General features: G+C 40.8%; 1 protein-coding gene across 1 annotated transcript; it reads right to left on the bottom strand.

Moving 5' to 3' along the window:
* Positions 1-27,665, bottom strand: PKD2 (polycystin 2, transient receptor potential cation channel). The gene is made up of 15 exons (XM_054824838.1): positions 27,208-27,665; positions 20,058-20,171; positions 17,022-17,155; positions 16,417-16,667; positions 15,471-15,695; positions 14,677-14,905; positions 12,679-12,849; positions 11,371-11,552; positions 10,179-10,299; positions 7,641-7,739; positions 6,545-6,666; positions 5,589-5,706; positions 5,171-5,334; positions 4,230-4,377; positions 1-3,199 (listed from the first exon to the last, which is right to left on the bottom strand). Exons 1-15 carry the CDS (start codon positions 27,617-27,619, stop codon positions 2,966-2,968), a joined length of 2,724 nt encoding a protein of 907 aa, XP_054680813.1. The 5' UTR covers positions 27,620-27,665; the 3' UTR covers positions 1-2,965.
* Positions 27,666-27,924: the final 259 nt, after the last annotated feature.

Below are 27,924 nucleotides of genomic sequence, written 5' to 3'. Positions count from 1 at the left end.
GCTTTATAGATTGTATAAAACATTTATTAGGAAGTAAAGTGCTCAGTTTTACAGATCAATACATTCTTGATCATTGTAGAAGACTTGCATAATTAACAGCTTCCTAATAAGACCAAACACTGTACATTACTATGCAAAAACCTTACCTTTGCAATAAGTGACAAATGATATTATAATCTAAAGTTGAAAAATGAAGTAATAAAATGTTTGTAACATTTCTCAAGTGGCCATGCACTTGCGGCAAGGCCCATTGTCAACACACACGGGTACCCCATGAAAACTTACTGCACTTCAAGATGAAGTTTGTTATTAAGTAACGACACGTTACAGAAATATACCTTAACAAATACTGCTATGAATGCAAACATTTTCATAATAAACGTATACTACAAATAAAAGATGAACTGCGTGATTGAATTTACATTTTGAAAGATACATTTTTACAGGAAACCTATTTAAAACCATACCAATAGGTTTAGTTTGGCTTGTTTTTTCCCCCAGGAAGGCCCTGCCTCACCACTAGATCACTTCTGCACACCCCCCAGTCCCTGCTGCCATAAACCTCAGCATGACACATGCTTTACAGGCCACAGGCACAAACCTTAACACAAGGTATTCTTAGTAAGGTTCCAGCCGATTGCTGGACAACTCAAGTTGGGTCATTTGGCCAAAGTCGTTGATTTTAAGTACATGATTATTTAAATACTATCGTAGCACTAAGTTAACCTTCGACGCTAGAAACCCAACAGCAATTACACGTTATACACATGTAATTAGTTAGCATGCCTCAAATTTTAAGCTGTAAATCATGTCACATACCAACACACTATATTGATATCCAAAATGTGTAAAGACAAGGCTACGTATATTTAAATTGCTCTGTATAGTATTTTTTATTTTCCTTGCATACCAGCTGGCCATGTGTACAGCTAGTGTTTTTCTGTTTTGTTTGTCTGTTTCAAGCCAGAAATGCCAGTTCAACACAGAAAAGCTTTCCTCAGGAAGGTTTCTAAGGTCCAAAAACTTTCAATCAAGGCAAGACAGAGCTTAGTCTGAGTGTCTCTCATTTCACACAAATGCCCTGACCACTGTGCTGTGTGCTGTTTTGGGAAGTTGACGGGGTCTCTTGTGAAAGAGTATGAATTTCTTCCCAGTACAGGACAAAATAACCCGCAGAAAGAAGAAAATACTTCACAAGAATCACAACCTGTTTTCCCACGTTGTTCTGTTCTCAAGCCAAAGCTACTAAGAAATTCCAGTCTCCATATTGAACAACTACTGCTCTACCTTACATTAATTAAGTTTCTGTGCATATGGTTTCTCATAAACTGAAAAATAGTGGAAGGCATGAAGACTATTTAGTTTTAGCAAGTTCCCTGGTTAGAGGGAAGGCATTCTGAGTCATTGCACATCCAGGCGATGCAGTTGTAAGAACATATACAAGATGTAAGCGTTGCCTAAGCAGTACTACCCCAAGAATGAGGTGCTAAACCCTGGCAACAACTGCTTTTTGAAACTAAAAGTGCCACTGTACCATATACGTGCTACTTATACTCTGTTAAATAGGCATTTTTTCCTCTATATACCCTACTAATAGCTAAAATGTGTTTGACTACGTAGCTTTCCATTTTCCTTCACACCAACTCTTAAGTCTTTAAATACAAGACAACTGCCATCTTCAGGAAAAAAGCACAATTGACAAACTCCCTCCTAAACCAGCACATGGAAACATGTTGCTAGGCAAAACTACAAACATTATGCCTCAGTACTTTCTATAGGAAACCAGTGTAATTTCAGTGTTGCATCTCCTTTCAGAAACAAAGCTTCTATGACACGGAAAGCAGAGGAAATGAAATAGTAAAAATCAGTGATTGTACTACAAACATCTTTCCAAAAGAATCACATGTTGCACCTCAGCAGAAAAGCATATGTAGAAATATACTTAATAATTTTACAAACAGTTCTGTTAAATGTAAATACAGACTACATAGTGGAGACGTGATTAGAACTTGATAGAGCACAAGATTGGATTTTCCCAACTGTCAGCAACTTCTCTGGCCCCTTCCTTGTCACACCCAAGGAAGAGTTAGTGTTTTTCAGTTTTGTGTGCTTTTAAGTAATATATTTTTAGGTAAATATGGTTACTTTGCAGAAAACTTGTGGAATGTTCATCCCAGCCCAGCTCAGATCATGAAAACATAGCATTAAAAAAAATGGGCACTTTGCAACAAAGCTGAAAATGACTATGTTAGTTGAGTGTGAAGAGGCAGTTCTCAAATATTACTTTTGAAATGCTAATGAAATGCAAAAATATGTAATGTGTACAGTTTCTATTACAGAATGTGATTTACAGTTGTAGAAAGACAGGAAAAAATGAACATTTTAAGTTAATTAAAATGTTAGTACACCAAGAATAACTCAGAAAAATAGATAGAAACTGAAAGTAAAAGAAAAAAGTGCTGTTTTATCTCTTTGAAAAGTGTCAGCTGTTACAGTGAATGAGACAATAAACTGATGCCATCTTCTTTTAAAAATTCCTTTTAAGAGCATTTAAAAAAATCATATTTTCCCAATAGAAAGTAGAAAACTCACAGCCTTTTGAGTATTTTAGCCACAGCACATTATTTTGTCTGAAGCTTGCTGACCTCATGAAAGTGTTCTCCATGATACATGTATGGAACCCAAATTCTGTCCGGGTATCTTTTTGTCACACCTAGTTTCCATTCTGCCTCTGGCATTTTTATTTCCAAGGCTGACAGTCTCACTGTTGGTAACTTAAACGTGACATATGGCTTACATAGGTCTGAAAACGCCTTACGAATAGAATATTTACTTTTGCCTACCAGTGAAAATTGTTCTTAGTGGTCTGATCAGGATGATCACCTCATGCTGGGAAACAGTGGAGTAGTGTATTTGCTGGCTTAATACTGACCTGAAACATTTGGAATTACCTACAAAGTTAATCCTACACATGGATGTTGTTCCCCCCATTTCCTCCTCCCCCATCAATACCATCTGACTGGGAGGAAGATGGCCGAGAGTTCCTCGAACGAGGCTGGCCGTTCAGTCCAAGTGGTGTTCCCAACCGATGGCTCATTTGGGATGCTGTATCATCCGATTCCCATCGCTCCAACTCCTCTCGCACAAGTCGCTCCATTTGTTCCCTGTGGATTTCATTGTCACGACCCAGTCTTTCATCCTGAACAGATAAAAAGACACAAGCTGGAAGCGCAGCTTCCAAACTGCAGTCTAAGCAAAACCCTATACAGACATGAGAAATTCTTATTCCACCCAAGTATTTCCATAGGCTAGTGGAGAACCACAGCAACTGCAGTAAATGGTTTTCTTTCCAGTGATGTAAAGTCCAGGTTGTCACCTTCACTTACGAAAGCACAATTTGTATTATAGTTTCTAATATTTAAATCCATCTCCAAAAATGTAAAATACACTGAGGAGACCACACCCACAAGGAAGTCCCATCTCAAGAATCAAGCAGAATTATTGGCTGGAACTGCAGTAACAACCAGGAACACCGTATCTATGACAGGACAGCTGCAGGTCTGACCTACTTAACCCACCAAGACAGTCCATCTCCCCCACCCCTTAACAGCCCCGTTCTGGCTGTTCTTTCCCCATCAGGAAGCTGACAGGTTTAGCATCCATAGAAGTAACGTATTTGTGCCACCGGATAATTCCAAAGGGCCCTCAAGAAAGAGAGGGTGGGAGGGGAGGCGATAGAAGCTAGACGATCCTGGTGACAGAAGTGACCTGCTTCACCTGCCACACACAATCCCAGAAGCAACATGGGAGAAGAGCAGGCTGCACGGGCCTGCTGGGCTGGATCCCTGCAGACTCCGACTGACTAGTCCATAAAAAGCTTTGTATTAATCCCAACATGCAGCAAGGGATGAATGAGCTGCTTCAGCAACTACCAAACACCACTGCTGTCCAGTTCAGGAGTTTAAATGGTGCTCTGTTGCCTCAGCGTGACACAGGCCTGCTATAAGATGGCTTGTTATATCTGAAACTTGCATCATATCCCTAACATTTCATGTTTTAAATTTTGTGTTTTCCTAACACAAAACTGAAATCACTTGGCAGCTGCCAAAACACTCACCTCATCTTTACCACCATTCCCTCAAACCTCCCAAGCCAAACAGCAGGAAGAAGTGCTAACAGTAAGCAACCCACATGGGTTGTGACCAGACAGGACAGAGTGGGTTTCTTACCTCTGTCACTCCATCTAACAGTCTTCCCAACATATCTCTCCTTTTTAGTTTGGCTCTCTCCATCACTTCGAGCTTCACAATAACCGCATCGATCTTGGAGACAATACTGCCGATAGAATGCTCCATGCGATCAACCCGCCTCATGAGCCTGAGGGCAACAAGTGTAAGCATCAGTGACACTGACGTTTCTGAGCCAGTATTGTTCTAGCACGTCAACACACAAAGCAGATAAGGATGGGACAGCATTTTAATTCAAGCATGCATCTGACTTTCCACAAACAAGTCATACTGTCCAGAAAGGGACAAGGTACACAAGAGCAAGATGATAACACAGGGGTAAAGCAGATGGGGAAAAAAGTACATATTCCACTGTTTTCCCTGCTTTTAGGGCATCCTCATCAAACTTTGTTGGTTCTAATTACTCAAATTCTTCATTCAGCTAGTGTTGCTATAATTAATTAATATGGAGATCTATTATTTTAGACAAAATACACACTCACAAGTAACTTCAGATTATTAAAAACAACTGCTGTAGTTCTCACTGAACCTAAAACAACCTCAAGGTTTTACTACTAAAACAACCCAGAAAAGTCTTCTGGCATTATTGTAGCATGATCATTTTCTCTGTCTTTTCAATGACCAGGTTTTAAGGACTGGGGTTTTTTTGTTGAGGATTTGTTTGTTTCTTTTAATTTGGTTTTGGTTTTCTAACTGGTTCCCATGAGCCTCTCTGAAGTACAGTTCAGATAACACTTGAAAGCTACTAAATTGAGTGACTTAAGCACCTTAAAAGCACCTTAAGCACATTTACTTTTATGAATAATTTTATTAATATTCAGAGTTATAGAAGAGACTACTATATAAGTGAAAGAAAACAACCCACAAGGAAAAATAAAAAAAAACACCATGAAGATTCGTCCCCCTTAGAAGGATAAACTTACACTTGGAACTCTTCATAGGAAACCCCACTAGAGCTGCTGCCCCTCCTCCTGGAGCTGTGTCCGCTGTCTTCATCCTCATCCTCCTCAGAGTCGTCCAAGCTCCGGGGGAAGCTGCGGCTGCTCAGAGGACGTGGCAGAGAGCTCCTATCCAGGTCCAGATCCTCCTTTGTGAAAACACAAGCCACAGACAGAGAAGATGTAAAGACTTTCGCCTGTACACAGGGGATGGGGGTTTCAAGGTCAAAGACCTCCTGCCCTCCATCAGCTCCCCCTTGCCTTTTTACACCTTTGCTCAGACAGCCAGGGATGAGAACAAATGTGAAGGGAAAGAAGAGGATTCTTCTGGGGCAGCAAACCAGCACAGAGAGAAGACTGACACATGGCGCTGGTGGCATACCACTTCTAATGCTGAGCTCACCCTCTCTTTCTCCAGGTCATCTCTCATCTGCTGATGTTCATGCTCTGTCAATTCCTGGTCCCCATCCTGGTCATATTTGGTAAATATTGCTTCAATCTCTGCATCAGTGTGCCCCTTCCTGAAAAGGCAGTAAAAACAGTTCCCTTTCCATTTTTTCAGACGCCGAACAAACTTCAAGTATTAGAAAAACACTCCAAACAGACTTTCATCCCCAAGCCAAAGACACGACTGATCCCAGTGCTGCCTATAAATTCACAACACTGACAACAAAAAGCTCAGCCCTCACCTTTCATTACTTAATAGCACAGATCTCCCCTAGACTGCACCCTGCTCCTTCACAAACATCCCTTTTATACCTCCTTGATTTGTTCCCTTTCCTTGGACTCCTGCCTGCGCCTGTTCACAAACTCCTGCAGTGGCTCTGACAGAAACATTACCGCTTCCTCAAAGGCCTTAGATCTCTGCTTCCTCAGACCCTTTCTCCCCCACAACACAGCAACTCAAGGACATCGTGGCCCAGAGCACCAAATCCTTCCTCCAGTGTGGGATGCCGCCCCATCGCAGCAACACCAGTCATAGTGCAGACTCCAGAGGCCAGAGCTCAGCAGACCTTAGTTAAGACTTCTCTTCCACCTCAAACTGACCATTCTTTTCCCACTCTTCTCTCTTCTTCCGCGCTTCCATGCCACAGTTTGAATTTTCCTTTGTGCAATGCCTGCAGACCCATATGCAAAGATTGTTTACCTGTACACATCCGTTTGTTTACATAAACCTCCCACCAGATACAGGAAAAGCACATGCTTTGCTACCCACAAACCAAAAGAAAAGTACTTTGCTGTGTTGTCTTTATTCACATTAACATACAATATCACAGAAGCAAGAGAAACTCACATCAAAGACTTGCATCACATGTCTCTGGGGATACTATTCAAGATAAGAAGTAACAACTTCCTTACCCTTTTAGATCTTGCCGGAGTTCATCAAAATTTAGTTTTCCCCCACCTTGTCTCAGACTTTCTGAAATGTCATCAACAGTAGTCTTCTTCAATTTAAGTTTGATCATGGCTTTGTTGTAGCCCTAAAAGAAAGTGAAATTTCATGTTTTACTTGTCATGAAATGTTAACACTTTATTTCTAGTAACTTTTTTGATTACAAAAATCAGCTAGTGTACACTATCACTCAGTGTGTTCCAAAAGTCCTGCAAGAGTCTTTCTTTTCCTCTAGTTTATCCATCTTTTATTTCAGTGCCCATTTAAATGGGCAACATACAAATACCTTTGCAGTTAAAGGTAAGGCTTTCATCATTCGTTTTGCACTGCAGGTCAGCAGTAATGGAGTATTTTGTCCCAGTAAGACACCTTTGGCAGTTACTGACAGTTAAGTGACAGTTCTAAATAATGCTGACAAAACAGGTACAACTTTCTGTGGTCATTTTGCTTCTCTCTCATTCTTCAGTTGTAGGAATGACTTCTAAAAAAAGTCCTCATCCCAACAAAGCAGCACTTTTCATTTTTCTCCGCTTTGTTTTAATAACCAGTTTCCAAGTTTTAATTAGTCATGCTGCGCATGCATTTAGACGTTTCTGACCATGGTACAGCACCGCATCCATGCCGGAATGCAGGCACATGCACATATTTTTCCTAAACTGGGATTCAGGTCAAGCTCTTAACTTTGTATTCAACAACCTTATTGGCAGCTGCCCCGGGAGCTCCCAACACATTACCCAAGACTTCCCTCATGTTATTGCCTAAAACAAGATAATTCTGAATTCTGTGACCAAAACAAATAGCAGTTTAACTTAATCAGTTTGGTATTTCTGTATGTACCTAGACAGACAAATCCTATGTCATATTGAGTAGGTTGATCATTCAACACAAAGTCTCAGATAACTAAAATACATTGTGATGGAAAGTTTTCATTTATTTAATTTACACTCAGCTCAGATTCATTTATTTTAAACTAAGAGATGTGTATTTGTACGGTTTATATAGCATTTTATGGACTAAGTTCAGATGTGAGGAATGAGTTGTCAAACAAAATGTTATTTTTACCTTTCTGATAAGGTCAGAGAGTTCCATTTCTGCCTTCTGTTGTGCCATATCCGATTTGACTTCAGAGTATGTATCATTGATAATGGCCAAAAACATGTTCTGTTCAGGAGAGAAATGAAAAAGCCCACTTCAAAATTTTAACAAGTCTGAGCCCTACTACTCTTACAACCTTCATGTGCAGACCTACACATGAATTATTTAAAAGGGCCAGGAAAAAATGGTGGGCTATTTAAAAAGCACTAACATCAAGCGTTTGAGATACTGAAATATGATGCACTACAGTACAACTTTTAATCAAGACTAATTGTTATTAGCGTAACTGGAGAATTACTTTCCAGAGAAGGTTCATGCCTACACACGGCAGTGGCAATAAGCCATGCCAGTTTAACCTTAATATGTGTAAGTTTGGCCTTCTACCTGCAAGGCCAAACTTAAAACAGGTAACAACTATGAATTACTCCAGGCAACACAGCTGGCAACAAAAACGCCTGAGGAATCAAGTTAACTATTCATCCTGTAATAACGAGCACAAACACAATGTTCTTATCTAGTTACAGCTCTGCTTGCATTTCAGACTAAAGATAAAACCAAAAAAGCTTAAAATCAGACACTTGGCATGTACGCCACCAACTCTGAAAAGAATTCGATCACTTGTTCAGACAAAAGAGAAAAAATTGGTGTCACTAACCCTGTGCCAAGCATATAATTTACTTGAGCCATGCAGTCATTACTGAAAGGGTCCTGCTGAACATGGACTAAACATGACTGAATTGCAAGAGGACATTCAAGTTCAAAAAGAATTACTCAATTTACTGGCATGTTCAACGTGCCACTCTCATGCAGAAAAGCAGTGTCAACCTCTCTTTCCTCACGGGCTTAAAAAAATGCTTCAGGAGAACAATCTTCCATTGCTGTATCTTTATGCATACTTGCCCAACACCAGGAAAGAGGTAACTTGACTACTATTTTGCTTTCAGCTGCCCAACATTAAGAGCTGGTGCTTTCTGCCTATCTTCCTTAATTTAGTTTCCAGGTCTCAGACTAGTCTCAAGGAGTTTACAGCAACATTTCACTCCAGCCAAGTGACAGGACATACAGATATTAATAAGCACACAAATTATAGCGAGTATTTTGGATCACCTGCTGTGCCTTCACACTCCAGTGCTTCTCTTCTACTCCTTATTAAAAAAATATTTCTTTCCCTTGCTGGACACTAGCCTCTGCTTCGCTGGATTTTGTGAGGTGCTTCAAAGCAAATATGAAACCCGCTTCACGTGCTTCTTCAGCTAGAGTGACACATGTGTTATTTTCCAATTGACTACTCGTCCATCTCACTGGACACTTAAGATTCTCTGCTTCCTTACTAATGAATAGCCAAGAAAAAGTCTTCTCCCACAAATAATATCTGAATGCCATTTCTCCTCATCTCAAAGAATAATAAAAAGCCTCATTAAGTACAAGGGTCATTAAATAACTCTAAAAGTTATGATGATACAGGACTGCTGTACCGTTTTAAGGTTAGTAAAATCTTGCTTTAATGCTCATCACCTTATCAAATCACCAAAAGACACACAGTTTGGGAAATAATCTGATAATTTCTTGCTCATATAACAGCTTCTGCCTGGTGATATCATCAGAAACAAAATTACTATATAATAATGTTAGTACCAAACTAACTGAAAACTACGTCCACGTAGGAGATACTGGGGCTCTTCACTTATATCAACATAAAAAAATTTACTTGGTCTCCTAGGTTTCTAAGAGAGAGGTCTCCTCCCTCCACTTTGTTATATAAATTATTAGTAAGATTGTAAAATGGATTCAATACTAGTATTAACAGAGAGCATACAAAAGATGAGTACTCACAATATACTCCCTGTTTGAATTTATTTGTTCGACAATGCCTACATAATGCCTCTCAGATAAGTTGAGCTTCTTATAATACTGTTTGTCAAAAAGTGTACAGGTAATCTGCACTGGGAAGGTCAGAAAGACAGGGACCAACTCTGCCCTGGAGAAGGAAAAGAGGATAGAAAAGAGGCCTTTGCAAGCAAACCTGCATATCTGAAAGGTGCTGCACTGCTGATGAATTAGGATCTTCTAGCAGACAAGCTGTGTGTTGCATGCATGAACCAGGCTGTCAAACACAGCCAGCCATGCGTTAGAGCACTTTAGAAACTAAGAGCCTGCATGGAACATTACAGCTATTTTTCACCAAAAGATATGGGCTTGCTGTGTATGCCAACTAGGACTATTCAGGTTTTAGAAATAAAAAATTATGTATAATAATAAATATAAATTAAAAAAACACAATATGGAGAATTATGTGGGAATGACAACAAACATACAATGCAAATCTATTTTAAGTGAAGAAAAAAAATGAACGAGTGTAATGACCAGCCATGTAACAAGTTAGGCTCCTACATGGACTGCACACTCACCATTATCAAAAAAAGCCCCAAGTAGCAGTAGGAATCAAAGAACAAGAGATGCAAAAATGGCCACCTACCCACCCCGCATAAACAAAGGCGTACATACCAAAAGAATGAAGAACATAAAGAACACAAATGTAGTGAAATAAATTGGTCCCAAAATTCGATTAGCTTCTTCAACCTCTGTGAAGTTGAAGTCTCCCAAAATGATGCGGAACTGAGTAAATCTTAAAAAACAAAACACATCCAGGAGTTGAAAAAAACCACTTTTGGAGCTGTGCAAGAATTCTCAATCTATTTTACCCTAACAGTCTGACTGATGGGCAACTGATGAGGTCTGCACTACTGTAATACTTTATCAGGCACTGCAACAGTCAATTCCTCAAGCTCATCTCTAGGCATAACCAAACGCGCAGTCAGATGTCACACACACAGAACAAAACGAGGGTAGTTACTTCTTGCTTTCAGTCACAACTGATACGGGGGTAACAGGAAGCAGAGCAAACAAACGATTACCATTGTGAAGCTTTCAGACCCACTTCTGTCCCTCTCCTATCCCTTCAGCCTCTCGCATTCATACAAACCCCAACCCTCTCCCTCTAAAGGCGTCTGTACAGCGCCAAGGCTGGAAGAGGCTTGGCATCGTACAGCACATCAGCATAGTTCAAGTTCCTCCGCTTCTCTACAGGAAACTTTTTTCAACACTGCCCCAACGTAAGGGGGCAAGGGGAAATCGGTAACTGAACAACCTGGTAATTACTTCAGTTAGAATCAGGTTATGTTGTACCAGATCAATAAAGGAAAAACTGATTAACAACCCTATATTAAGTCCTATCTCTCTCCTGGATTCCAGCAGATACTTACAAATTTACCAGCTGGCTGGCTAAGATGGACTCAATTTGTGAGTCAACCAACTATCAGGAACACAGCGTTATTATGCATGCGTCGTCTCAGTAAGCATTACAAACATAAGTAAGCACATAGGCATTCAATTGCTGGAGACAGAGTTATTGCTTTGTCTAGGAACGTGACCCCTGTTACAAGCCCCATGTCACTTCCACCAACCAAAACCTGCCATTTTTAATATCATTTTTAGCATATTTTTAATCTCACAGCAAAGAGTTTTTGAACTAAAAACGTTATTAAAAATGCATTTGCTACTGAACTACATCAGTGATATGTCTGCAGTGTATCTGTTTAGATGGATGTCATAGAATTTGTTTGGTCTCTCATGAAGCAACCAAATCCATTTACCAGTGTTCTGAGAAATTCTTTGCATTTTTTATTCTCGTACTTACACGCAGTCCTGGAAAGTGCTGAAGTCATCAATTTGAGTGCCAAAGACAAGATAGGCCAACTGAGCGTATGCTAAGAAAATAATAAAAAACATAATAGCAAAGCCAATGACATCTTTGACACAGCGAGACATGGTAGTGGATAACTGACTCATTGTTCTGTTGAAGTTAACAAATTTGAAAAGCTGTTAAAAGAGAAAAAAAAAACAACTGTAAAGACAAGGAAGACAACAATTTCTTTACACAATTGCCCTCCAGCCTTTTATATGTGAGATGTCTTACTGAATTTGACTGGAGACAAAGTCAGTTAATTTACATTTAGAAATACATCACTTCCTAAAAACATTGAGGCTTAAAGTGCAAAGAAAATTCTTTGAGAATGCCAACTTCTTGTTTGGGTGTGGCATTTTGTTTGTTTTTTCACTCCTCTATTTGGCACCCTGGCAAGACAGCAGTGTTACCAAAATGCTTCTAAAAGCCTATTTATCTTTATCTTCAATGAAGGTGTTAGCTATGAAGTAGTAAAATGTGACAAAAGAAGATCTCACAGCTGACTTTGCTGTGAGCAGGTGGTTGGACTAGAGACTTCCTGAGGTCCCCTCCAACCTGCATTATTCTGTTACTCTGCAGTTTACCATTATTTCTTGTAATGAGCCGCTTTATTTCTTAAACCATTATGCAAAAATTAGATGCAGCTTTGTCTTATAAAACAGTAAGAGATTAGCTAACTTGCTAGATAAACCTAAGTATCAGTTTGGAGTATCAGAGTGGAAATTCATTTATCATTGGTCTTACATCTTCCCATTAGCTTAACAACTAACGTTCCTCTGCAACTTTATACATACAGAGGACAGGAAAATGAGTATGGACATGAAAAGAAGTATCACTAGAAAGAAGGCAGTAAAACAGAGACTAATTTTAGTTTTTAAATTAATTGGACTAGCTTTACCAACCCTTCTAATGATTCAGAAGTTTTGAATAAATAAAATAATCACAGTTAAACCAGACTAGGAAAAAGCAGTACCCAATAAAAATTACTGACATCAATTCAGGAATACTAAAAAGATTACGTGTCTGCTGTGACAAAACACTAGCACTGAATACATCTTCTAGACTTAAACAAACCTGCCACTAAACCTGTGGCAAATTACAGCTTTCCTTTTAATCTGCAAGAAGTTAACCCTGTGCTCCGACTTTCTCGCATGACCAATTTTAGGTGAAACATGACTAAACCTCAAATAACGTATCGTGAAACTCAGAATACTGCTTACATTCTAATGATTAGAATAAGGATGTGTGTTGTGGAGTTACCTTAATCCAGACAAAAAACACAGTGACTGCAGCAATGTTGTTGAACTGCATTTGCCAATATGCCAAAGGTTCAAAATTAGGGAACGAGTTCTGATCTTCCAGCAGCTTCTTCAGAAGCATATCAACAGTTGAGGTCCTATAGATGCTAATTCCTATAGCGACCACAGACAGCTGAGTACAAAAGAAACACACAAATTTACGCAAGGTGATTAGAGTTTTAAAATAACTTGGTTTAGCCGCATATGTCAGATAAAGTTAAGATATGAGGAACTTTATGGTAGCACTATAAATAACATGATGCGAGCTTTAAGTAAAAGCAAATATGTTGTTTTCAAGGTATCCTGACTACAAAGCCAAACTTTCAAACAGGAATTTCTATGACTGCACAGAGCCTAGGAAAAAAAAAAAGAAAAAAAGAAAAAAAAATCACTGATACAAGCTTCTTGCAGTCCTTCAGGGTCAACCCCACTGGTCACCGATCACATTAGTGCTTAGGGCCAGGCAGTTGCAGGGACTGGAGGGGGACAGCTTTCACCAACTTTCTCTCAGGAGTAATATAACAGCCCAGTGGATGCTGTTTCAGGCAGGATCCAAACTAGAATTTCTGGATGTATCAGGAAATGCATTTCACAACAAAACCATCGTAGTCCTAGACTACAGACAAATAACCTGGGAGTAAGATTTAGAAATCTTACCTTGCCACAGCTGAAGAACAAGATGATGGTAAAGCCTAGCAGGCTCAGAAAAATGAAGCTGTCTCAGAGAAGGAAATATAAGGAAAGAAAGATGACAACTCAAGAAGACAAAGGTGAAAAAAAATAAAGAGCAGAAAGACAGCAGCAGCTAAAAAGGTACTAGAGTTTCTCCGGAGTACAGACTGACCAGTATTGCCCAGAACAAGCAACAGCAGAGATGATGTAGTTTTACCATACAGGTAAATGTGCAAATGTGCTTTTTGTGAACACTTCACCATGTATACAGATTCATAAAGTACGTAATCCTAAATTTAAACAAATGTCCCTCAGACAAGGTATAAACATAGAATTTTGACCCTTTGTGTGAAGTGAATTTTACACTCACACTTGAATACACTTCACTGACTGTAACAGCAAAGCATTTTATTCCTGCTCCCACCGTTCAGTATAACAAACGGCACAGAGTTCATGTAAACATCCTCCTAAATGGTTCTTCATGTACAAAGCAGTGATGCAAGTATGATTTCTTTAGTTTACAGATACTAACTTCAAGAGTTAAACTGTTGATTCGTCCAAGCCTGAAGATACAAAAGGAGCATAGGAGCAGAACTGTTTCAGCACTGCTGGCTTTGTATGCTTTCGGTAAGCACAGCTTGATATAAGTCCAGAGAGAATTATATTATGTAACTTTAAATTCGAAGCTCAGATTTTCTGCTACACCAAGATTACTGATGTGCAACACTGTCCACTTAACCAAGAAAGGAGCCCTGACAGCTGCTAGCACTCTACAATTTTGAGACACTTCTTCAAACTTGGTATTAGCTGGTGAGTATTTTAATACCACAATGAATCTCTTTGTGGTGCTTTGCAAACATATTCGAATCCCAGTCCCACTTCTCCAAATTCAAATCACTACCTTAACACAGATTTTCTTACTTGAAAGCCACTACAATAGTCTGTATAAGATATGCAGAAGAGAAATGAGGGCGAGTTTGTTACCTCCCATAATGGCTGTGCCTTTGTAGACAAAAACTGTTAAAAACCATACTGGACAAATACTCTGATTTTTCACCAGGACACAAAGGTTGAAACCACTAAAGACAGAACAAACAAGTCTGCAAAACACACCAACATTACAACACTGAGTAAAATTGTCTTAGACTGAATAGCCCAATAGCCTGGAAGTATCCTTCCTAATGAAGGCCCTATCCCTTAAACCTACAATAGGAATACCGAGTCATTAACGTCTCCCTCAAAGTGCATTTCAGAAAGGAATTTTAGTCTTATTATAACGATTACTTACCACAATGATAAGGATATCAAGGCAATTCCAGAGACTTCTGAAGTAGTGCAGTCTATGAATGTGAATTTCTAAGATCTCTTCTACCATATAATAAAGAACAAAAAGACAAAATGCCATTTCACAGGCTGCCAGGAAAAAATCAAAAGTGGAGATGTAGTGAATCAGCCTCACTGGCTGAAACTGCCAAGACGTAACAAGGCCTCCAGTTGCTGGAAACTCCACTAACAACCTGCATTTAAAAAAAGGCAAAGAAAAAAATTTTCATTTACACAGCGTTGATGAAAAGCTCTACTAAAAGATATATGGTTTTGTTTACATAATTATTTAAATAATGGAAGCAGGCAAAAGCCCGCATATGATTCAGAGAAGACACTAGACAGAACAGAAGGTGTAAACCTGACCACACTCAATTTTGACTAAAACTGAAAGCATTTCAGGAACAGCAAGAAAACAGAAAAACCTGTCTTCATCTGTGTCTGTTTCATGCTGTCTAAACTAAAGACCGATGATGTATATCCACGTATTTACTTTAATACACCAACTCACTAGAGAAGTCGCCTGCAAACTGCACCCAAGCCGTTGTGGCATCAGGAAAGTCAGAACTGCCTCCAGACGGTGAGTGCAGCTGCCATGTGGAGTCCCGCTTCGACAGGGAGGCATGCCACTTCGGTTGCCTGTCTCCTTCATACAAAACATACGCTTACCCATGTCCTCAAAACAAAGCAATCGCAAGAAAACCCCAAGTCTACAACCTACACTGTGTAATCTGAACACTGTCATGGTTCTGTTCATACCTGACAACGCAGAATAGGTTGATGTTTGCATTGTATACAGAGAAATCAATGAAAGCTGCTCTGGTCCCTCTGTCCAGCCACAGGTTCTTCTTAAGACCAGAAATCTGCACAGCTGTCATTTCTCTGGTCCTTGAGAGGTCTTGGTAATAGCCAGCCCCGCTGTATGTGGCAATCAAGCCCCAGTGGCTGCTCCCGTTCAAATCCTTCTCATTGGTGTATGTCCAACTAGTTCAGAAGTGAAACAGAGCATGTTAGTGTCCCTCCACTTTCAACTTACACTTATCAAAACAGACACCAACAAAACCTGACTGAAACTGTATCAGTTACTTAAAGCTGCTTTTACTTCAGACATACTTGTAGAAAGTTTTGATATACTCTGGTGATAGAGCTTACAAAGTTCCTCTGACTACCACACCAAAATTAAGATAGAAAGAATATTAATTGTGAAAAGAGAACACATCAGTCCACTGACACAGAATTTCTATCCTCAGGGAAAGAAAGAAAATTGTCATTTACATAGTGATGTTCCACCTCCAAAACCTTTTACAGTTCAATTCACACATGGTCCTCCAAGAGAGGCAGTGCTATTCCCATTTTTAGGCAGGGAAGACAACTCAGTGAAACCCCCTGCAGTAGCACAATCTGGAATTAGCACAGGTGCTCATGAGTTGCAGTGCTGCCCTCAGGCCACAGCGTGTCTCCCATGCACAACAACTACCTATGGCACAATGAGCACCTAAACTCAAGTGGATCAAGAGCACAGTCCTCTCCAGGTTCGGTAAGGTTTCTCCACGAGCAGAGCCGGCAGCTGCTCTGGATTTACCTGGCTTTACAAACAGAACATACAGCAAATGCAGAGTTGCCTCTGCCAAGTGACTTATTGTGTAATTCAGCATAACCCAGGTTAGTAAAAAAATAAATATGCGTCTACAAGAATACTACGTACGCCGTTCCATTTCGAAGTCCAAAAGGAGCAGTATCTTCGTTAGCTACAGAATAGACATCATAGCAGTCTTTGATTTCATCCTTTAAATCTTCAGGTATCACACACGAACCATTTCTCACTTTCAGCTGCCGAATGCGAGGCACCCCTAGGAGCAGGTTCTCATAATAAATGAAGCTTTTGTTTTCTGCCATGGTTTTGTTGTTGTACCACATCTCCCAGTAAAGACCATCCAGCAAAGGGCCTTCTGTGAACTGGGGAGGAAGACAGAATTTTAGTTTGCATGTTGCCAGCACTGTTTTTACAGATCTTCATTCTGTGCATGTGTTAGAATTGCAGTTGATAATTTTTCTGACATAAAGCCTTATTGTTACCTGTCCTCCAAAGACACAACCTTGCCCTACCCTGCCCCACTAGCATTACCTGGGTTCTAAACATTCACATATTCAAGGCCTACTTTGTTCCATAGCTTTGACACTGTGCACATAGATGCATTCATCCACAACCCCTACTGCATTAGAAAAAAAATCTCGCAGGTGAAATTTACAGGCCATGACAGGACAAGCAAATCACAGCAACAGAGAGATAAAAAATTAGTTTTAGATTACCTTCCAGAAGTCATCCATTGTCGACAAAGTTTTGAAATCAGTTTTCTCCATTTTTGATACAGGTGTTTCCAGGAAGAGCTGCGACATAACCCTTGTGTAATAGTACATACTGGAACTCACTGTCCCATAAGTCACTGCAAATTATTTGGTAAGGAGTAAGAGGTAAAGGGGTGGGGGAAAGAAAAGAGAAAAAAAGAAGAAAAAATAGAAAAGGGGTAAAAAAAAGAGTACTTTGCTTGTTTTGTTTTGAATACATCAGGTTATATCTGTATAGATTTTGCACTGAAAAATTTAAGCTTCAGAACAAAACAAAATCCATACCATGCAGCATTTGTCTGTCAACTGTGATTAAAATACAAAAAGCAGTGAAGAACAGACTGATCAAGCAGTTTAAAATACTCAGCTCTCCTTCCGACACCTCATTGTATTATTAAAGCTTCTACAAAGCTAATTTCAAGAAAAACAAAGGCATGATTGAGCAGCCTGAAAAGAGGCAGCTAGTGCCTTTTGAGGTGACTTTGCTATCCAAGGCACCCTTAGAGAGCTGGCATAGATGGCACAAGACCTCAGGAGAGCTATGCCCTGCTTGAGCAGATAATGACGGTCAACCAGGATATCGCAGGGCACTTTGAATGACAGTAGCTGCCTACAGTTACACAATGAAATTCCACCCAAGATGTGCAGTGCTTCTAAAAGAATCTCCCCACAGAAAATAAATGACTTTGTGTTACTGCTTTTCCTTGCACTGGGCCAAGCATTTGGCTGAGGACCACAAAGTATAAATTATAAAGTGAAGTACAAAGCTAAGATGGCTTGAGAGCATGGTCTCTGGCACTGATACTGTTACTGCCTATAAATACTTAAAACCATTTTATGGCTAAAACTCAGAGAAGCCTGAAAGATTAAGTCTACACTGAACAATCTCCATCAGTTTTGACAATTTTATAAAAATATTTTATCACAGGAAAGAAAATGTGTTTTCTTTAGCAACTGGAGAACAAGAAATATTTTTAACAGAAAACTGCTGTGGCACATGGAACGTATCAAAATGACTGTGCAATACCTGGATTCTCTCTAAAAATACTCTCAAAAATACAATGCCCATAGCATTTAGCCTGCACTGGAAAGCTCTCTCCTAGGGCATGCCAAGCAATTGACCGACAGTCTGTCCCATAGTTATTGCTTACAAGTAAAACTAAAAAGGATAGTACTTAAAAAAATACTAATGAGTTAGCAATATCTGTAGATATTTAAACACACTATACTTTTCCTTTATTCTGTTACCAAAAATCTTTTTCTATAGCAAACCAAATTGTTAACAGCCTGCAGTCAAACTTTTCCCACTGAAATCAATTTCACTTTACTTTAATTCAGATCCCTCACTGCTATGCCTCTCCTGGTGGTACAGCATACCAGCCACAAGCAGTCTTGCGATACTTTGTCCATAAACCTGCATTAAGCATTCTTAAAGGACTCGGGAGGGGAAAAAAACATGATATTTGGTACAAAATCCTGCTTGCAGTACACCACCAAAACAGTTGTGTCAACGGTATAAAGTTTGGGGTTTTTTAGTAATTCTACTCCAGACAAGCAAGGCAGATTTGTTCTCAGAGCCAGTCTACCAATGTAGTTTTGCATTTTCTTTTCACTCCAAGATTCTCTCTCACAAAAAAATAAAAACATCACCTTGTTCTATTACAATTGATCATAAATGACAGCTTAAGTGTCACTGACATTTCGGGCATTTAGAACAGAACTGCCCACACTAAAAATTGGAGGCTTGAAGCATACAGGCTTTCCAAAGATACACTAACTTAATGCATGCAGATTTTGTTGTTATTCTCCCTAGTAAACAAATGAAACATCTATTTCACAACTCCATAGTAAGTTCTATTTTGTACTGTCTTGCTAATTTTTATACAAACATATGAACATGACTTGTTTTGACTATTAACTTATAAAAACCTCAAAATAGAAATGTATAAGGGCTTCAAGTTCCAAGGCCAGAAAAGATGACCGCTCTCAGAACCATTACATTCTACCAGCCACAACTGTTCACTGTGCTGTGTGAGGCCTGTGATAAACATTCTATTCTATCTGTGCTCAGGCATCACTAAGGTTCTTCACCCTGAGAAAAGAACAACAAATTCAGTTCAGGCTGCTTTCTTAAACTCTGTTTGGGTCCAGCAATATTGTTGCTTATGAGGCTGGGGATCCATCAAGCTCCTCACTTCCATACTATGCCTGTATTTAGTAGAATCTGCTAATACTATCTTCAGTGTTGACTCCAGAGCACCTACCTCAAAGCAGTAACCTACATAAAAGCCAAATAAAATAATAAAAATAATAATAAAAAAGAGGAGGTTGACTGTTACTCTGTTCAGTGTTCTACGGTGTTACACTACTTCATATGATATCATACACAACAAAACAAATGACACACTTAAATCATGGAAGTCTCCAGCTGTGATCCATATACACTTGAGTATATATAGGCTGCAGATGCATTTAAGATGTCCAGCATCATGCAAACACAGATTATCAGGTATTTCTAAGTAGCTAGCATTATCTCTGCCTTTCCAGCTACTGTCAAGAATTTTTATTCTTAGAATAATCTGTACATAAGCTTGATGATAAATTTGAAACTCAGTGATTTAAATTAATTTTTTTGTCCTAGATAACTAACTCCTACTCTTCACATTTAACAGTTCTGTACAGTGATTTCAATACTGTAGCAGAAACATTACACTGCAATGTGATACTATATTAAAAAATGCTCCCTAAAAATCAAAGAATAAGTATATTATCATCCTGTTTAAAGGTCCAAAACTTGTTAAGGCACAGAAAGTTGCAGTATTTTCAATCTCAAGCAACAATCCATGCACAGAAACAAAAGAAAGATTTAATTCCAAATATTTGCCTTCACACTTGTCCATTAATTCTTCTCCTGCATCACTCAAACAACCTTCATTCTGGAATCACAGACGGCAAGCAGACAGTACAGAACTGGATACATTAATGCTGAACAGTACTTACGGACACACAAGACCACAAGGAAAATGATGTATGTAACCAACTCCCGTAAAACACTTTTCAGATATCGCTCTCTGCTGGTGTTGCTTTCTTCCATGAGTCTTGTCCACCACAGACCTTAAAAGGAAACATACATAATAATGCACGCAGATGTCTGACATTAGACACAAGTGACACAATAAGTTAAGTGGTTTTGAAAGCTTAATCTATGTCGTGTCTGCTGCAGGTTCTTCTATGGATTTTAAACTGATCTAAGTTCAAGCAAGAACAACTTCTTCAATAGGCTGAATGGGGCCCAAGGTAGTATTAGCTATTCATGAGATACCATAATTTATTAACAGGTCAGCAGAACTCTAACAGATCCTGCTGAAGATTTGCCAGAAGTGCTGTGCCTTAAAACCACACGGTACACAACCATACAAGTGTACAAAGACATGCACAGATAGCCATCCTTTGAGAAATGAAGTGCAGTGGTTTGGGTTTTTTTAAAATATGAAAAGCATTGCTAGATGAATGAAAATGCACATTCAGTATCAAACCTTTATTAGTAGTCTTAACTAACCTTCTACCTGAAAGGGGAATACATCAGTCAAACATATTTTTGAAGAAAACAAATAGTAACCTTCCTCTCCCAAACAGGCAAGGCAAGTCCAACAGAGACACAGCAGGAATCTTGGTGAGTATTTCTACATGATTTCTTTCCCTGCACAACAAACAGTTATCTTTGAAACATTAGCAGCGGCCTAAATGAGCAACCACTGCCGAGCTGTCAAACTGGGCAACTGTATTAGCTGAACTATTTCTGCCTGCTATTAGCTTCATATTATACTAGACATTCTCAAGAAAACAGTGTAAGAGAAGGTATTGAACTGTGGTGATCCCTTCCAAAAGGGTAACGGAAAAGCAAAAGGATCTTTTAAATGGAATCTCGAAAAGAAATAACCATCTGAGAACAGAAAGCAGTTAGTAACTGCCATACTTATTTCCTGTGCCTAACACAGAACAGAAAAAAGCTGGGAACAGCTGCTGATGCTCAGACCAGAACTGGTACCTTCAAGGAAATGCTCTTCATTTAAGCCTAAATAAAGCAAGGTGATTTGACTTTAGTTTATGGTGGGAGAGAATAAAAATTCACTCTTATAGAAGTGCACCAAACTTGCACCCTTTTCCTTTTCAGGTATTTTAAGTGACCAACCTTTTAAAACATCCTTTACGTTCTCAGTAGATGGAGATGAAGTGACCTCAAACTCTCTAGGAAAAAAATCTTGGATCCATCAAACATACCACAGTAATTTGAAGTCAAATGGAACAGCAACAAGGGATAGCCAAAACACATTTTAAAGCTGACAATGAAGTGAGAGTTCAGTCGCTCTGCAACCACTGCTGTAAGACTAAGGCAGATAAAGGGCTAATCTGCCTGCTGCAGAACTTCATTTGCTAACAAAGAGATGGGAGTAAGGAAGCTCTTCCCTCTACCTGCAAATACAAGGTGTATTCAGGAAAAAAAAAAAAAAGTTAGATGTTTTTAGAAGCCTTCCAGCTACCACATTTTTAAGTTGAGACCTAGATGCAAAGTCAACCAGGAAACTTCTCTTGCATAGGCACAGCAAGCACTAATAGTCTTAGTATTAATCTCTGTTCACACTCCTTAATTAGTAACTTAGAACCTTCACTATTGTCAGCCCCCAAAACAAGAAAGCTTTTTCAAAGCTGTCCTTTAAGGCTAAGTCTGACAATTTACACATAAAGACTGCAACTTTACTACACATAATGCAAATCCTCACCATTAGGTCATTCCTGAAGACAGAAAACCAAAAACATTTACAGAGTCAGTAATAATCAAGAACTCAACAAATTCAGCCTGTAACACAGCACTACGTTGCACTAGCAACCCTCATAATAAAGGCAGGAAAACATTACGGAAGAGAGGAAGAAAAGGCTGGAACAGCCAGTGAGCTAAGCTGGCAAGAGAGCCGAGTCCCGGCTGTCAGCACATTACTCACCAATAAGAAATGTGGTTAGCAGAAAGCTTGCAAGCTCAAATTCTGCCATATTAGAATATTGTTAGGAGTCAGTCAGCAAGGAAAAGAAAAGTTACATGTAAAAAAAAAAAACAAACCAAACCAAAACAAAAAACCTGCCAGCAGCAGAGATCGTACAATGATCTGTGTGTTAAATGAACTCTGGATTTTCCCGTCAGCCAGCTTGAAGCTTTCATTAGTTGCAACATTTTTAGAAAATACATACATTATTCCCCTTTTTGCCTTATTAGAATATTGGTTTAGATGCATCAAGAATAGTGGCGGTAAGCAGTGCTGGATTTAAGTTGACATCTACTGCAAGCACCAAAAAACCATTTCGTTTCCAGCCTCAATTAATCATTTTCAGTTCATTCCTTATATACATTTGCTATTCGTCAACTTTTTGACAGAATCCATGTACTCTTTATCAAACAAATTTGCAAGTAACGATTCTCTCATACTCATTCCATAGCCCAAACGGCTTACCCGAAGAGTATACAAACTCAGAAGAGTTGTCAAAAAATAATGATCAAATGCAAATAAAAAAATAGATGAAATTTCATCTTACAATAAGAAATCTAGCTTGTTAGGTAACACAGGAAATTAAAATCTTTCTGTTTACACATATATAAAATGTGTATATATGTGTTTTATATATAACACATGTTATATATATACTGTATATGTACTTACATATACACATATACCTACATAATCATAAAGCCAAGTTTATAAGGTACAGAATGCATATAAAGTAATTCAGATTTATGTAAAAGTCTTAAGTTCTGGAAGCATTCAAACCAAGATACATATCACTAGCTAATCTGCCTACACCGAAATTCAGATGCTGGGGAAAGAACGGGGCTGGGGGAAGGAAAGGAGCGTGACCCTCAGGCAAAGCAGCTTTGTCCCAAAACAACAACACACAGTCTCACAATCCTTAGTTCGCATTCCTCGGTAAGGTACAATCAGAGCCTACACTAGTTCAAGTCGGTAAAAATTTCATGATGCATTCTTCATGAAAGTAGCAATTAATGAGTGACTGGAAATTCTATCTGATACTTCCATTTAACAATAACTAAGAAAACCTTTCAATAAATACTCCACATACACTCCTTAGTATGGATGCACATGAGGACACAACAGCACTAGATGACCAAGTACAGCTCTGAGGGGCAGATTACCTTTCCAGCCTGGCTCTGGAAATGGACTTTGCTCTTATCCATCAAAATTTTTGATTACTTTCTCCTTAACAGAGTTGAATAGTCATCCCCTCCTCTCCCTCAGCATCTGGGACATTTGCTGAAGAGATCTGCAAAACTTGAGGGACTAAAGCTACTTCACAGAGACTCTAAAATACAGATCATCTGAAGTAGTTGAGTTTCGATTCACTTAGAAACTCCTGTCTCCCCCATAGTTGCAATTACCAAAATCCCATTACCTTAAATCCTCTCTGCATTTTTATTTCACAACTGACAGCAAGAAAGGTCTAAGCTGTCATTCAATATCCCTCAACTGATAAGCGGCAACTTGTTTAGCCATGGTAAAACTATCGCTTTTGGTATCCAAAGGATTAGTCCCTCTTGTTGAATTCTGTCTACTGAAATGGAATTTCATTAAATAAATCTAGCTAACTTTCTTCTAGTCATTTTGAAATAAAACTGAGTCCTGAGTATGCCATTTTCCAGTCTTCGAAGATCCTCACGGTTATCCATGAAATGTCAAAAGAACTACAGAGTGCTCTTTCCAGTATTGAAACCTCAGTTATCCTTCAAGTGCCCTATATTAATTCCAGGCTTGAAATTGGCCCTTTCACTGTGTAGCCTGCAGTGATCACATTCTTCAGAGGTTAGTTACCTAATGCAACAGGAAAGTACAGCACCCCGCAGTACCTCCACAGCACGAAAGTCACACCTAGCCATTTACCGTGCCTACAAATTAATGGCAATGTTCTCATGAAAGAGCCAGAAAAGGATCTGTTTACTATAGTAACTTTAGCTACACTTGCCTATAAACACAAAATGTATGCAGGTCAGAAATCAACAGAAACTGTGGATGGTAACCACAGGGATAAATCCACTCTGAACATTCCTAGAACATGAAACCAAGTCTTTTCATTTTACAGCTAAAAATAGAATACAACCAGTGTACACTGACTGTCTCGAACAGCAAGAGGCAGTTTGGTCCACGACCATTATTGAAAATAATTTTTTGTTTTCTTGCACTGCACGAATGTGTGACTTTGCAGTGTTCTCCACATAGTGCACGCCTGATTAACAGGCTCACACCCAGTCATGTAAAGTGAACCACACCAGTCAAAAGGATGCATAAGGTTACCACATCAAAGGCGGTCCTCACCTTTCAGCCTAAAAGCAGAAATTAAAAAGTTCAAGCTACAGACATGCATCACCTCCCAAACTGGTTATGGTAGCCCAAGATACATTGCTTTTAGGTAGCAGGACAGGAAAGGGACCCGTCTATCAGAGCAGGGCCAGAACGTCTTCTCTGGTAACATCTGCCTGACACTCATGCTGCTGAAGGCTCAGGTGCACTCATCCTGCCCAGCACAAAATACAGCTTCGCCAAAAGCCAATTCCTCTTGGTTCTGCTGCTGGCTCAGCTGAACAAGGTGAAAATCTATAGGGTTAAATGAAAAAAAAAAAAGCTAGAGAAAAACATGCTAAAAATAAGCAACCCTCCTCCACCCAAACCCAAATCTAAGCTGTAGATCCAGATAATTCAACAAAGTATTTTACCAAGCCTTCATTAGAATGTTATCTTGGGGAGGCAGGGGGAGAAGTCTGTCTGATGGACTTTCTTTCTATCTGCGAATACTGTGACCTTACGCAAATCACATGTTATTAAGCTCTGCCTTCAGGTTCAAAATGGCTCAGAAACCAGACCAAAATCAGTCCTAGTGTGGATAATTTGGTTTGAGTATTAGTGCAGAAACCATGACAGAGATCAAACAGTAGCAACTCATGCCAGGTTATCACAAAGTTACTCTCACACTCACCTCACGTTCAAATACCACTATTTTTCACCACAGTTAAAAGCATATACAGGAGGTTCCTTCTCAGCACCAACTGGTACAAAGGGAGCATCTGAACAGTCTACTTAGATAAGAATTTTTATAGAAGGACTTCACTTTCTCCATGTGAAGTAGCTCCCTTCCTAGGCATTTAGGTATCCCAGTGACAGGCTAACCTAAACACACCACTGAAGACTCCAAACAAAGCAGTGCCTGTTGATGCATAACACACATAATTATCACTGATATTTTTTCCTGGCCATTCTGGTCTCTTGTTATTAAGTGACTTAGTTCACTGAACACTCTCCCAGTAAGAGTGCTGCATCCATCTCTGGAGCCCCCAACATAAGAAGGTCATGGAGCTGCTGGAGCGAGTCCAGAGGGCCATGAAGATGATCAGAGGGCTGGAGCACCTCTCCTATGAGGACAGGCTGAGAGAGTTGGGGTTGTTCAGCCTGGAGAAGAGAAGGCTCTGGGGAAACCTTCTAGCAGCCTTGCAGTACCTGAAGAGGCCTACAGGAAAGATGGTGAGGAACTGTTTATCAGGGAGTGCAGTGATAGGACAAGGGGTAATGGGTTTAAGCTGAAGGAAGGTCGATTTAGATTAGGAAGAAATTCTTTACTGTGAGGGTGGTGAGGCACTGGCACAGGTTGCCTAGAGAGGTTGTGGATGCCCCATCCCTGGAAGTGTTCAAGGCCAGGTTGGATGGGGCTTTGGGCAACCTGCTCTAGTGGAAGGTGTCCCTGCCCATGGCAGGGGGGTTGGAACTAGATGATCTTTGAGGTCCCTTCCAACCCAAACCATTCTATGATTCTATGTAAATCTGCTGAAAATAAAACATGCCTCTTCCATCATCTCTGCAAGTCTGACTTGCATCCAAGTAAAACACAGCAATGATCAAGAGGGATTTATTTTGGTGCAAGACAGCTGAAGTCAGAGAAATCATTATACCAAACGATTTTTGAATGCACATGAAAATCAAAGTGAAGACATACAGGACATACAATAGCCTAATTTACAAGTCTTTGCTTAAAATTGGGTTTGACACCTCTGCTGATGCTGTGCCAGCCAGTAATAGTACTATCACTTCAGAAAGTTCACAGTTTAGAAGAAGAAACCTTATTTTCTAAATATGGTTTACTTTTCTGCAGCTTTATAACTATAAAAAATTTGTCTGACACTTAAATCTTACGTTTAAAATCCTCATGATTTGATACTGACATTTTAAGCTTCTCTGCAAAAGAAGGGGGGTTTCTCACATGTGCTCCCACAACCTTGAATCCAAAGAACTCCCCATCCACCATTTTCTCTGCTGTGTCAAATCAACCCTGTACAGGGCCAGGTCGGCACACAGTAAATGCAGTGAGGTTAGGACAATGCTCCAAAGGCTCATTTGATGTGCTCCCACTTATACTTCAAACTACATTCCCGGTCACCAGCTGTGCATCAACAGGCAGCTCTCAACAACGGAGAGCAGCTCCAAGGCACTGCGCAATATTGCAGAAAAGCAAAAAATGAATAAAACACCCTCCCAACAACGCCACTCTAAGCATGAATGCCATCCTAACCACCTCTTTTATAGGACAGAGGATGCTGAAAGAGAAAGACAAAGTATTCTGCTCTAACTCTCCAAAGAGCTGGTATTGGGTCTGAAAAGCCACAGGTATCCAAAAACTACTCAGTATTTCAGTAGTTTCAGTACACTGAAAGCAGGTAGGACTAAGCCCTGGGGGGCAGAGAGCTCTATGCTCCAGAGGAAAGGAAGGAGAGAGGTGTGTGTGCATTTGTGCGTGCTGGGGGGGGGGGGGGGGCACAACCGGGACAGAGATCAGAATATGGATGTGCACGAAGAGGTGTGGGCACAGACAAGGGCAAGCAGGGACAGACAGACGGGAGATGGGAAAAGAACACGGGTAGAGGGAAAAGAGGACAGGTAGCTAAGAGGCTGGTGGAAGAAAAGGCAAAAGGGACTACAAACAACTCTTAGACGTTTCTCTCGGCGCCAGCCTGCAGGAAAAGGCAGCCGAGCTATACGAGCGGAGAGAGACGGGGAGCCCCGTTCCGGCAGGAGGGCCAGGGCAGAGGGGCAGAGGCTCTCACCTCGAAGTCGCCGCGCCAGGCGCTTGGCCCAGGCCGCTCGGTGCGGCGCGGCGCCGTCGGGCGGCACCTGGTGGCGGCTCGGCACCTCCGCCCCGCCGCGCCCCGCGGGGAGCCGCCGCCCGCCGCCGCCCTGACCCGCCGCGCCGCTGCCCAACGACGACGAAGCGCCGGCCGCGGGGCTGCCCCACTCCACGTCCATCTCCAGCACCGGCCCTGCCGCCGCCGCTGCTGCTGCTGCTGCTGCTGCCCCCTCCTCTTCGGGCTCGAAGCCCGGGTTGTCCCGGCTCCAGGCCTGCCGCGAGCAGGCGGAGAGCGGCGGCGACGGCGGGCAGGAGCCGGCCCGCGCCGCCTCACCCAGCCGCTCCAGTTCCAGCTGCTCCCGCCCGCGCCGGCAGCCGCCGCGGCCCGCCATCAGCCCACCGCCACCGCCTCCGCCTCCGCCCCTTCCCCGCCCTCCGGCGCCGGCCCGGAAAGCCCGGGGTAGGGAGGGAGATGTAGTCGCCCTGCCTCCCAGCCGGAGCGGCGGCCGGGGCCTCCTTCCCTCCCCGCGACCTCAGAGAGGGGCGCGGTCCTTGGGGCGGTGCGCCCGGCGCTGCCTCCTCCTCCGCCCCCGCCAAGGCTGGAAGCCCTGGGCCGTGAGGCGGGAAGCGCTGGGGTGCCTCGGAGGTAGCGCTGCACACAGGTCGGCGGGGTATTTCAGGCCAGCTCGCCGCTCAG

The sequence above is a fragment of the Grus americana genome, chromosome 4 (assembly GCF_028858705.1).
Source record: "Grus americana isolate bGruAme1 chromosome 4, bGruAme1.mat, whole genome shotgun sequence".
In the NCBI taxonomy this organism is placed as follows: domain Eukaryota; kingdom Metazoa; phylum Chordata; class Aves; order Gruiformes; family Gruidae; genus Grus; species Grus americana.
The sequence above is the reverse complement of the archived record's forward strand: the minus strand, read 5'-3'. Positions and strand labels throughout refer to the sequence as shown.

What these genes read in the sequence shown, in the direction of transcription:
- PKD2 (XM_054824838.1), bottom strand. Translation starts at nt 27,619, where the DNA reads ATGGCGGGCCGCGGCGGCTGCCGGCGCGGGCGGGAGCAGCTGGAACTG. An exon ending in TTGATATCCTTATCATTGTG is followed by an intron (nt 12,850 to 14,676) that starts GTAAGTAATCGT and finishes TTTTGTACTCAG; the next exon opens with CTGTCTGTGGTCGCTATAGG. An exon ending in CTCCGGCAAGATCTAAAAGG is followed by an intron (nt 5,707 to 6,544) that starts GTAAGGAAGTTG and finishes CTGCCTTTTCAG; the next exon opens with GAAGGGGCACACTGATGCAG.